The sequence below is a fragment of the Salminus brasiliensis genome, chromosome 3 (assembly GCF_030463535.1).
Source record: "Salminus brasiliensis chromosome 3, fSalBra1.hap2, whole genome shotgun sequence".
Lineage (NCBI taxonomy): Eukaryota > Metazoa > Chordata > Actinopteri > Characiformes > Bryconidae > Salminus > Salminus brasiliensis.
In genome coordinates, this window is record NC_132880.1 from 39599524 (window position 1) to 39612700 (window position 13177).

At 35.1% G+C, this 13177-nt stretch overlaps 2 protein-coding genes across 3 annotated transcripts in view; one reads left to right on the plus strand and one right to left on the minus strand.

The window, feature by feature from the left end:
* gngt1 (guanine nucleotide binding protein (G protein), gamma transducing activity polypeptide 1) overlaps positions 1-12507 on the plus strand; it is a 101196-nt gene extending 88689 nt beyond the window's left edge. Inside the window, exons 1-3 of one of the 2 annotated variants that reach the window (XM_072676119.1) lie at positions 11330-11364; positions 11487-11585; positions 12205-12507. In XM_072676119.1, coding sequence (XP_072532220.1) covers positions 11490-11585; positions 12205-12330 — 222 coding nt within the window. In that variant the 5' untranslated portion in view covers positions 11330-11364; positions 11487-11489 and the 3' untranslated portion in view covers positions 12331-12507. Of the gene's footprint in view, positions 1-11329; positions 11365-11486; positions 11586-12204 lie in introns of those variants that run through there. The other variant, XM_072676118.1, reaches the window with a different exon arrangement.
* On the minus strand, positions 330-3413 carry tfpi2 (tissue factor pathway inhibitor 2). Its single transcript, XM_072674844.1, has 5 exons — positions 3179-3413; positions 2823-2993; positions 1599-1778; positions 933-1106; positions 330-815 (listed from the first exon to the last, which is right to left on the minus strand). Exons 1-5 carry the CDS (start codon positions 3249-3251, stop codon positions 754-756), a joined length of 660 nt encoding a protein of 219 aa, XP_072530945.1. The 5' UTR covers positions 3252-3413; the 3' UTR covers positions 330-753.
* Positions 12508-13177: the final 670 nt, after the last annotated feature.

The following is a 13177-nucleotide window of genomic DNA, read 5'->3' on the forward strand; positions in this document are numbered from 1 at the left end:
GGGTCACTTCCCAGAATTAAGTCATAACATAACTCCACTTATCTTGTGTAACCATAACACTAATAAGCATTAATAGCAATACAAAACAGTACCTCATTCATTTTGTTTCTTTTTTCACTTTTTGAGATCATTTAAAAGCTCCAGCCCTTTTATAGTGTGTGAAACTTACATAAAAGAAGCTACAAAATGGTCTAAAATCTCTTGACATTAACTTACAATAAAAGTAATGCTTGTTTTTTCTGCTCTTCTAAAGAGTTAACATTTTTTTGACAGCAATTATATGATGACTTATACAAGAACAAAGTTTAAATAGAGTTTTAAAATGTATTTAGTGTCAGGCAGAGTTATGAGTCTTTATTTAAAAAAAACATAGAAAATATAAACATAACACTTCCCACAAATATATATACATACATATAAATGTAAAATGTTGTTAAAAGGCAAGAAATCAAGCCATGTGAAGCTTCCTTAAAAGCCCATTAAAGTACAGTTTTGTTATGTATACTCTACAAAACTCTAAAAAGGTAAAATTCAGTAAGTGTAACACATATTCACAGTGCAATTCCAATACAGAGGTAAAATTTAAATGAAAATATATATACTTTGAGATATCTTTAGGCATATGTTACATACATACTGTCAAATGTAGAAAAGAGGGGGGGGGGAACCTTGTACAGTGATTCAAATTACACATGAGGATTCGATGGATTTGCCCCCAGAGCTTTCAGACCTTTTTACATTTGAGGCAGGGCGTTATGTGCTCTTCCGAAGTGTTCTTGAAGATGTTTTTCTCCTTGGCTTCCCCAGTTTGCCCCCTGAAAACAGCAAATGAAAACAATTAGTTCATTAAGGTGATCATGAATTATTAAGGCAAACATAAATTCTCTTACCATACCGTACATACTCAGAACCAAACATGTTCCCGTACTTACTTCTAGCACAAACATCCATGCAGCTTTGTTTGGAGACAAAATTGTTGCTGCTTCCTCCACATCCTGTGTACATGAACTCCTCACACGTTTTTGTGATAGAATTGTAATAGTATCTTGGTATGGAGGCTGAACACTTCCCCTTATCCAAGACATCCTGACAAATCACAGGGATCGCTGCAAAACAAGACAATGGGAGTTCAAAAATAATAGACAATAAAATCTTAAACACATTGTATATACTCTTAAATGTGGAGTAACATTGTGTGCTATTTTAGTCCATTAAAACTTAGCCACTGATAGTCTATAGAACTATTCATCATTAGATTCATAAAGATCATTATAAAGTTAAATTAATTAGTTACTAAACTAATCTAATATGAATCTAAATGATTTTCCAGAAGGAATATCTAAGACTTTAAAAACAAGGATTGTGGGATATCTCAAGGTCTCCCTTTAAACCCACATTCTTAAATCTTAAATGCAGAAAATGACAGAATTCTGCAGTCCTATGTTGTCTAATGTTCAGTTTTATGCATATATGAAAGGTACTATAGAAATAAAGTCTAAATACTATAGATTGGAATAAATCTCCAACCTAGGATTTTTGTTTTGTTTCCCTCCAGCAAATCAGCCTCAAATTCAGGTGTCTGCACTGGACCTACGTACATTTTGAAGGTCTGCAGTATTCCATGCACGACTTGTAGTCTTGGAAGTTGTTTTCATTTCCCTGGCAGCCTCCGAAAAAGAACTGCTCACACCGCATGGAGGTCATGTTGAAAAAGTAGCGTCTGAGAAGGGCGCGGCACGGCCCCACTTCACTCCTAAAACGGCAAATCTGGGGAATTTCTGTGAAGGAAAAAATACTTCATCAGTGAACATGTCTGTCTGTAACTCAGTGCATACATCTGACAGCATTGTCTGCAAATGGCCTATCATTCACATTAGACATGACCCACATAGTAAATGACACTTAAAAACCATGTGCAATTCAATAATTCAATTGCAAGTGATAGAGGCCACCCAGCTGAGATTAGCATGAAATTAACAGCGTAGTCCTATGCCTACGGTCATCTGCTCAAGTATATGTATATAGAAAAAACTGTAGAACTGCAGAAACACAGAACAAGACTGGATTCTGTAAGACATGGGCAACTATCTGTGAGCTGGTTGCACAATAACGCTTCCACAGAGCTTTGAGAGTAAAACTGACAAGTTTACAAGTGGCCACAGTTCTTGATCCAAGCTGTAGTTATACCAAATACGCAGTCCTGCATCCTATGCATTGTTAAAGTTGAGTATCCAGTGCCAGACAGAGTAACACAGACGTAATAGCATCTGTAATAAAGCAAAGTGCATCAAAATACTGAGAATCTGAAGACTTTACTCAGAACTAAGAACTAAGAGGACGGCTCTTTTCTTTCTATCATAAAGACAAAGCCAGTCTCATTTTGATTCCCTGCTGGACCCGATTCTGATGGCCCTGGTTATGTCAACAATGTCAGACACCCTGATATTTAGGGGAATATTAGACTAGACACCATGTAGTCCACTTATACTGCCTTAGGTGAAAACCCAGGACCCTGTAGAGCTCTTATCTTAAATAGCAAACAAGATGACTGAATAAATGATGATTAAAGTTCAGAAACTTTAGGAATCGGTCAGATCTGCTGTCCAACACTGTCAGCGGTTCTGGTCTGATTTCTCACTGGGATGAACTGAAAGGTTAATGACACTAAACTCTGAATAATATGGGCTATCTAACCTACTAATCTAATCTACTCCAGATAAACACTGGATAGACAGAAGGAATTCATCTCCACTGAGGTGAACAGGGAGGTTTTTGTCAACAAGCTCTCTGAATAAAAAGCTGTGAAAAGGTGTAGGACGTACTTGGTATGGTGTAGCACATTTTATTACACTCCTGGAACGAGATGAAGTTGTTGGCGTTGCCTGCACAGCCACCATAGCTGAATTCCTCACACCGCTGGGTGATTGTGTTGTAGTAAAAACGGCGGATTTCTCCTCGACATGGCCCCTCGTCCATTTGCAAAAGGCACACCTCTGTAAAAACATCACAAAACATCGCTCAGATAGAGTAAAGCCTCTAACAGCAACGCAATTCACCGTCAGAAGCAACAGGCCACCGTGAAAACCCCTCCGCACACACACCGCCCCAGGTTCATCCCCAACACCGCGCCGAGCAGGCTAGAAACTTCGTAGCTATCTACAGAGAAGTGAGAAGTTACCTGAGGGGTTCAGGGCGAGCACGCTCTGGAGTGAGCTTATGAGTAAAATACTCCCAATAAAGTGTCCCTCCATTGCTGTGAAGAGTTGCTGTCTCCGAGTTTGAGAGGTGTCCGATGTGTAGCCACTCGCTAACTCCCTGGGTTGGCCTCCATCGCTGTTTTATAGGCTACTTGGAGAACTTGACTGGTGGGAAAGGGCGGTCTGCTTCTCTTGACTCACTGCGCGTAGTCTCACACTGGGCGACTTGGTCTAACGTCGACGGATCTCTGATGCGTTTCAGATGGAAAACTTCCAAGATGAGGAGAGCAAGCCTTGGTTTATCTTAACCCCTCATTGTGTTGCGAAATCCACACAAAGGACGTTGACAAATTGCAAAACGGAAGGTGACAAAGTTTAATTGAAATACAGAATGACATGCATGTAATATGTGTCCCCCAAGCTTCCCTTTCAAAGGTGCTACAAGGGCTTCTTCGACTGAAGAGCCAGTTTTGTAAAGGTGAGCTGTGAGTGTGGAGAACATTTTGAAATAAATAAAAAAATGATAATAAATTATAATAAACCTTTACATTGATGTCTTTTAATCATTCAATCATTCTTCAAGGAAGCAAAACTGGTTCTTCTATGGCATTGCTCCAAAATCCCTTTGTAGCACCCTTATTTTTAAGGGTACAATATAAGTGAACCTTCAAAGGTAGTAGCTATGTAGAATTTTCTACCTTTGCATTCCTTTTACATTTACTGCATTTAGCAAAAGCTCTTATCCAACTTACAAAAGTGCTTTGTTATTTACTCAAGAATAACCTCAGCTAGTTTGTATAGACTTAAAAAAAATTATTCAGTATCCACTATAAATGACTAGTATCTACTTCAAATTATTCAGTATCCACTATAAATGACTAGTATCTACTTCAAATTATTCAGTATCCACTATAAATGACTAGTATCTACTTCAAATGATTCAGTATCTACTATAAATGATTCAGTATCTACTATAAATTATTCAGTATCTACTTCAAATTATTCAGTATCCACTATAAATGACTAGTATCTACTTCAAATGATTCAGTATCCACTATAAATTATTCAGTATCTACTTCAAATTATTCAGTATCCACTATAAATGACCAGTATCTACTTCAAATTATTCAGTATCCACTATAAATGATTCAGTATCTACTTCAAATTATTCAGTATCCACTATAAATGATTCAGTATCCACTATAAATTATTCAGTATCTACTTCAAATTATTCAGTATCCACTATAAATGACTAGTATCTACTTCAAATTATTCAGTATCCACTATAAATGACTAGTATCTACTTCAAATTATTCAGTATCCACTATAAATGATTCAGTATCTACTTCAAATTATTCAGTATCCACTATAAATGATTCAGTATCTACTTCAAATTATTCAGTATCCACTATAAATGATTCAGTATCTACTTCAAATTATTCAGTACCCACTATAAATGATTCAGTATCCAAAAAATTCAAGATACCTCTAAGTTTAGACACTACTGCTTTTCATTCATCCTCCGTCTTAATCAGAAATATAAAGAAGTCCAGAATCAAGACCGACTGCACCGAGACAATACAACAACTGCAAAGGAATATAATCCAGTCATGTACCTTCACTAAAGGCACCAAACAAAAACACTGCAAAAAATGGTGTCTTAACCCTAACCTTAATCATAGTAAGAATCTGTGTTCTGGTAACTTATTATTAGATGCTCAGTGTACTTTTAATGCAGCGCAGCTGACATGTTTTTATGGTGGATACTTGATGGTCCCACCCCAGTGATAGTTTAGGACCCCTAGTAACATTTAAACTTCCAAGATGAGGAGAGCAAGCCTTGGTTTATCTTAACCCCTCACTGTGTTGCGAAATCCACACAAAGGACGTTGACAAATTGCAAAACTGAAGGTGACAAAGTTTAATTGAAATACAGAATGACATGCATGTAATATGTGTCCCCCAAGCTTCCCTTTCAAAGGTGCTACAAGGGCTTCTTCGACTGAAGAGCCAGTTTTGTAAAGGTGAGCTGTGAGTGTGGAGAACATTTTGAAATAAATAAAAAAATGATAATAAATTATAATAAACCTTTACATTGATGTCTTTTAATCATTCAATCATTCTTCAAGGAAGCAAAACTGGTTCTTCTATGGCATTGCTCCAAAATCCCTTTGTAGCACCCTTATTTTTAAGGGTACAATATAAGTGAACCTTCAAAGGTAGTAGCTATGTAGAATTTTCTACCTTTTCATTCTTTTTACATTTATTGCATTTAGCAAAAGCTCTTATCCAGAGCGACTTACAAAAGTGCTTTGTTATTTACTCAAGAATAACCTCAGCTAGTTTGTATAGACTAAAAAAAATTATTCAGTATCCACTATAAATTATTCAGTATCCACTATAAATGACTAGTATCTACTTCAAATTATTCAGTATCCACTATAAATTATTCAGTATCCACTATAAATTATTCAGTATCTACTTCAAATTATTCAGTATCCACTATAAATGACTAGTATCTACTTTAAATTATTCAGTATCCACTATAAATTATTCAGTATCTACTTCAAATTATTCAGTATCCACTATAAATGACTAGTATCTACTTTAAATTATTCAGTATCCACTATAAATGATTCAGTATCTACTTCAAATTATTCAGTATCCACTATAAATTATTCAGTATCCACTATAAATTATTCAGTATCTACTTCAAATTATTCAGTATCCACTATAAATGACTAGTATCTACTCTAAATTATTCAGTATCCACTATAACTTATTCAGTATCCACTATAAATTATTCAGTATCTACTTCAAATTATTCAGTATCCACTATAAAATATTCAGTATCTACTTCAAATTATTCAGTATCCACTATAAATTATTCACTGTCTACTTCAAATTATTCAGTATCCACTATAAATTATTCAGTATCTACTTCAAATTATTCAGTATCCACTATAAATGATTCAGTATCTACTTCAAATTATTCAGTACCCACTATAAATTATTCAGTATCCACTATAAATGATTCAGTATCTACTTTAAATTATTCAGTACCCACTATAAATTATTCAGTATCCAAAAAAATCAAGATACCTCTAAGTTTAGACACTACTGCTTTTCATTCATCCTCCGTCTTAATCAGAAATTTAAAGAAGTCCAGAATCAAGACCGACTGCACCGAGACAATACAACAACTGCAAAGGAATATAATCCAGTCATGTACCTTCACTAAAGGCACCAAACAAAAACACTGTAAAAAATGGTGTCTTAACCCTAACCTTAATCATAGTAAGAATCTGTGTTCTGGTAACTTATTATTAGATGCTCAGTGTACTTTTAATGCAGCGCAGCTGACATGTTTTTATGGTGGATACTTGATGGTCCCACCCCAGTGATAGTTTAGGACCCCTAGTAACATTTAAACTTCCAAGATGAGGAGAGCAAGCCTTGGTTTATCTTAACCCCTCACTGTGTTGCGAAATCCACACAAAGGACGTTGACAAATTGCAAAACTGAAGGTGACAAAGTTTAATTGAAATACAGAATGACATGCATGTAATATGTGTCCCCCAAGCTTCCCTTTCAAAGGTGCTACAAGGGCTTCTTCGACTGAAGAGCCAGTTTTGTAAAGGTGAGCTGTGAGTGTGGAGAACATTTTGAAATAAATAAAAAAATGATAATAAATTATAATAAACCTTTACATTGATGTCTTTTAATCATTCAATCATTCTTCAAGGAAGCAAAACTGGTTCTTCTATGGCATTGCTCCAAAATCCCTTTGTAGCACCCTTATTTTTAAGGGTACAATATAAGTGAACCTTCAAAGGTAGTAGCTATGTAGAATTTTCTACCTTTTCATTCTTTTTACATTTATTGCATTTAGCAAAAGCTCTTATCCAGAGCGACTTACAAAAGTGCTTTGTTATTTACTCAAGAATAACCTCAGCTAGTTTGTATAGACTAAAAAAAATTATTCAGTATCCACTATAAATTATTCAGTATCCACTATAAATGACTAGTATCTACTTCAAATTATTCAGTATCCACTATAAATTATTCAGTATCCACTATAAATTATTCAGTATCTACTTCAAATTATTCAGTATCCACTATAAATGACTAGTATCTACTTTAAATTATTCAGTATCCACTATAAATTATTCAGTATCTACTTCAAATTATTCAGTATCCACTATAAATGACTAGTATCTACTTTAAATTATTCAGTATCCACTATAAATGATTCAGTATCTACTTCAAATTATTCAGTATCCACTATAAATTATTCAGTATCCACTATAAATTATTCAGTATCTACTTCAAATTATTCAGTATCCACTATAAATGACTAGTATCTACTTTAAATTATTCAGTATCCACTATAACTTATTCAGTATCCACTATAAATTATTCAGTATCTACTTCAAATTATTCAGTATCCACTATAAAATATTCAGTATCTACTTCAAATTATTCAGTATCCACTATAAATTATTCACTGTCTACTTCAAATTATTCAGTATCCACTATAAATTATTCAGTATCTACTTCAAATTATTCAGTATCCACTATAAATGATTCAGTATCTACTTCAAATTATTCAGTACCCACTATAAATTATTCAGTATCCACTATAAATGATTCAGTATCTACTTTAAATTATTCAGTACCCACTATAAATTATTCAGTATCCAAAAAAATCAAGATACCTCTAAGTTTAGACACTACTGCTTTTCATTCATCCTCCGTCTTAATCAGAAATTTAAAGAAGTCCAGAATCAAGACCGACTGCACCGAGACAATACAACAACTGCAAAGGAATATAATCCAGTCATGTACCTTCACTAAAGGCACCAAACAAAAACACTGTAAAAAATGGTGTCTTAACCCTAACCTTAATCATAGTAAGAATCTGTGTTCTGGTAACTTATTATTAGATGCTCAGTGTACTTTTAATGCAGCGCAGCTGACATGTTTTTATGGTGGATACTTGATGGTCCCACCCCAGTGATAGTTTAGGACCCCTAGTAACATTTAAACTTCCAAGATGAGGAGAGCAAGCCTTGGTTTATCTTAACCCCTCACTGTGTTGCGAAATCCACACAAAGGACGTTGACAAATTGCAAAACTGAAGGTGACAAAGTTTAATTGAAATACAGAATGACATGCATGTAATATGTGTCCCCCAAGCTTCCCTTTCAAAGGTGCTACAAGGGCTTCTTCGACTGAAGAGCCAGTTTTGTAAAGGTGAGCTGTGAGTGTGGAGAACATTTTGAAATAAATAAAAAAATGATAATAAATTATAATAAACCTTTACATTGATGTCTTTTAATCATTCAATCATTCTTCAAGGAAGCAAAACTGGTTCTTCTATGGCATTGCTCCAAAATCCCTTTGTAGCACCCTTATTTTTAAGGGTACAATATAAGTGAACCTTCAAAGGTAGTAGCTATGTAGAATTTTCTACCTTTGCATTCCTTTTACATTTACTGCATTTAGCAAAAGCTCTTATCCGACTTACAAAAGTGCTTTGTTATTTACTCAAGAATAACCTCAGCTAGTTTGTATAGACTAAAAAAAATTATTCAGTATCCACTATAAATTATTCAGTATCTACTATAAATTATTCAGTATCCACTATAAATGACTAGTATCTACTTCAAATTATTCAGTATCCACTATAAATGACTAGTATCTACTTCAAATTATTCAGTATCCACTATAAATGATTCAGTATCTACTTCAAATTATTCAGTATCCACTATAAATGATTCAAGAATCTGTGTTCTGGTAACTTATTATTAGACGCTCAGTGTACTTTTAATGCAGCGTAGCTGACATGTTTTTATGGTGTACACTTGGGGGTCCCACCCCAGTGATAGTTTGGGACCCCTGGTAACATTTACAATGGGAGTAAACCAACCGACTGCCAAGACACAGACACATTCATCATTCAATACAGTCTGTATGAATCTGTTTTTGTTTTTTTTTTGTCAGTAATTACACCAATAATTGGAGTGCCTCCATTGTTGCAATTATACTGTAAATTATTATGTTTGGAAAAGAAGCAACTTCACACAGAATACTTCTATTTTTCTTGGATTTTCCTGGTGTTTAAATGTTGAATATGCATATTCTGAAAGAACTTCAGAAGCTAGACCTCACCATGGGAAATGTAAAAGCAAAAGTTCTGACTGTAGCAGGAAAGAATATGATCACTACGATACCCCAAAATGAAATGGTGCAAAATGAAAGTTAATTGTTGCCATATGGGAAAAAAGACCAAGCAGTAAAGGGTTACATATGCTCTGTAATGTTTTAAGTCACAAAGTATGTCCAAAAGTATTTGCTTGCCATCTACTAACTTTTTTTCTATTTCTATTAGTGTTATTACAACACCATGCCTCTTTTCCCCTGAGACCTGACACAACAAAATATTACAGTGTCTCTTAGGAAACAGCATTTGGTAATGATGCGTTCATTAAATGCCGCTGGTTCCCCCCGACACACCCCGGCTTTGCTTCATGTGCATTCGCTTAGCGTAATGATTCAACATCAGCCTGTAGTACGGTTCAGTTGCCAGTGAAACATTATGTAGGATAACAGGTGCAACCGCTGTTCTCCCCGGAGGGAAATAGGCCAGCATAAGCAAATAGTGCAGATATGAGATATGAGTCTTGACATGCTTGTTGATTAGAAGTCAGGAGAGAAAATTGCAAGTTTGTTTTCACATAGCTTCAAATTGATAAGCTGTAAAAGGATATGTTGACTCAGTCAGCTACGCACAGGGTTATGACTTAACCATAATGACGTTTTCAGCTTTCACTACAACCATTGCAATAGAATATTTGAGTCAGAAACGGTCATGTCCAAGTGACCACATTGGTTTAAAAACGGCATTACACCACACATCACCAGCTCACCTTTTAAACTCTCAGCTCTGGGAAAAGTCAAAATAAACGTGAGTGAAAAAACCTGATCTCTTTCCAAGAAACATGAACTGTTATGTTACCAAATGAACACACTGAACCCTAGAGTTATTTTGGAGAATTATTTTTAAGAGCCATTATTCATTATCTATTACAAATGAATTAGTATCTACGATAAATGATTCAGTTCATACTAAAATTATTCAGTCTCTATTTTGTATCTGATATAATTGATTCAGTATCTACTTTAAATGATTGAGTATCCACTATAAATTATTCAGTATCTACTTTAAATGATTGAGTATCCACTATAAATTATTCAGTATCCACTATATAATTTAGTCTGTAGTATAAATTATTCAGTATCTACTTCAAATTATTCAGTATCCACTACACATTATTCAGTATATACTTCAAATTATTCAGTATCCACTATAAATTATTCAGTATCCACTATACATTATTCAGTATCTACTATAAATTATTCAGTGTCCACTATATAACTTAGTCTGTACTATAAATGATTCAGTATCTACTTCAAATTATTCAATATCCACTACAAATAAATCAGTATCTACTGTGAAAATAATATGTACCTTATGTGGTTTGATGGTGAGGAATTGAAGTATGGCTTAACATAGAGGCATTTAGGGTTTAAATGGTTAAAGGAGTAGTTCACAATAAATCTAATTAACCCAGTTTTTCCCCAGTTTTCACAATGACCACAGACCACGTCACAAGGATAGGTCGTATTATGCCACTCGTGGTCACTGTGTGGCCAGAGGGCACGTCTCCGTCATTCATTTCTTGAGGGAACACATCTGTCATATTAAGAGTGATGATGCATTATCCAGCATGATGGGTTGGGGGTAAACACAGATTAGCTTGCTCAACATAGAAGCCCATAATGCTCTGTCCCCTTGACCCACATTGATACTATTGATATCACCATGGCAAGGGAACCCACATATCAACTTAGACCATCAGCTAACAGCTATGAGAATAAGAATATTGTAATTTTATTGGCTAAAATCACATTGTCACATTGTCAGTGCATTACCGTAAAAGGAACAGCTGAAATAAGGCAACTGCAAAATAAGAGTGCTTGTTTTAATGAGATTAAGAGATTACAATGTTTATACAGATTACTTTATAACCCGGATTGAGAGACAGGCGCAGGATTCTCTCTGGCCATTTTCAGGGTGGAAGAGGGCTCACCGTAAGCGGCAGTAAGTGTGGCTATTGTTGCTTTAATGTAGAATGTAATGCTGCTTTTTTAGTCTTGGTTTGAAATAATAAGTAGTATTTGTCGTTGTTTACAAATTTGTTGCTTGTTTGTTTTTCCCCACAGACAATGCCGGTCATAAATGTAGAGGATATGACGGACTTGGATAAGGCAAAAATGGAAGTAACTCAGCTTAAGGTTGAAGTGAAACTAGAGAGAGAAAAGGTAAGGCCTGAATCAGTATCTAGTTATGAGCAGCCGTCACTGATGTAACTTTAATAAATGAAAACATAGAAAAATAATAATAATAATGACACTAAAGGTGAAACACAGTTAAATAGCTCCGTGCTGTCCATCTCTTTTCTTTGGGGGAGTTTTTGTTGTTGTGTTGTTTTCACACTCTTTAGCCTTTTTTCTCGTGTACTGTATTAAGTATAATGTAATATAATGATAATGCAGCAGTGCACTTTCAGAGATGCCATAATAGAATCATTTATATAGGTCTAAAGAACCTTTGCTTGATGTAAAATGTGAAGTTTTAAAGTTCTAATGGTTCTTTTAAGAACCAAAAATGAATTTTCTATTGTGTTGTGCCAAGAACACTTTTTGGCGAATATACCTTATTTGGAGGTTCTCCACATAAGAGAACCGTTAAAAAAACATTTAAAATGATTTTTACAGTCTCACATATTTACATTTACAAAATAGCCATTTAAAGAGGAATCCACTGAAAGGGTTCGTCATGGGGAATGAGGTACATGCTAAGAATTTTGTGCACTCTTGCATTACACTTAATATGAGTGTTGAGTACTCAATCTGCTTTTATTACTTTTTATTTGGTTAGGTGTCTAAATGCTGTGAGGAGGTCATGGAATACATTCAGAGTGGTGTAGAGGAAGACACCCTGGTCAAAGGCATCCCAGAGGAGAAGAATCCATTCAAGGAAAAAGGTGGATGTGTCATTTGCTAATGTGGACCAAGGAACTCCGCTACCTTTTCCTGTTTAGACCTTCGGTACTGTACATGGACACCTGCTACTGTTTAATCATAGCTGGAATCTGCTGTGCTGCCTGAGACAGGGGAAAACACAGTGAAGGATAGATTATTCTAAATGGCTTTGTTTCACTTTGTAAATAAACCCCCTGGATTTGGACCCTCTCACAACTTGTTGTTCATTCCTCCATGAAGTGGTGAAATAAATCAGAGTATGTTTGTGCAATGCTTGTCAAAGCCTGGTTTCATGACAGAACCTTGTCTGGTGGATTTTTTTGTTAAGATACAAATTATGATCACATGGGTTGTCATTCAAAATTTACCATTATTTTAGTTGTTAAGGGATCATTTATGAGATGCCCCCGCATTGTGTGTCTGAGTATTGTATGATCTGTACAAAACTAGGAAGGTGAAGCTTACGAAAATACACTGTAACTGTTGCAAATCTTAATATTGCACACTATGCTTGTATAGCTATTTATTTAATTATTTATTTATTTATTTATGTGTGTTTATTTGTGTATATGCGTATTGCAGTCTTCCGGTTGTGGAAAAATTAGGGATCCTCTAAACGTTCCAAATCACAAGACTCTGGGAACTGTCTGACCCACATATGGTTGCTATACTTGTTTAAGTTCTGCCAGTTTTCTCAGCTGTCTTGATGTATTGTTTTTGGTCTCAAGTTTATTTGTATAGGACATAATAGCCCCCTATAAACCATCTACAGATGTTCACATTGTTAACAAATGCTGTGTTGAATCTCAGCTGATTCTCAACAGCGTTGGGGACCTTGTAAAGGCCAAGGGAAAGGTTAGGTTTGGGTA

What these genes read in the sequence shown, in the direction of transcription:
- tfpi2 (XM_072674844.1), bottom strand. Translation starts at nt 3,251, where the DNA reads ATGGAGGGACACTTTATTGGGAGTATTTTACTCATAAGCTCACTCCAG. An exon ending in AATGTGCTACACCATACCAA is followed by an intron (nt 1,779 to 2,822) that starts GTACGTCCTACA and finishes TTTCCTTCACAG; the next exon opens with AAATTCCCCAGATTTGCCGT. An exon ending in CATGGATGTTTGTGCTAGAA is followed by an intron (nt 816 to 932) that starts GTAAGTACGGGA and finishes TGCTGTTTTCAG; the next exon opens with GGGGCAAACTGGGGAAGCCA.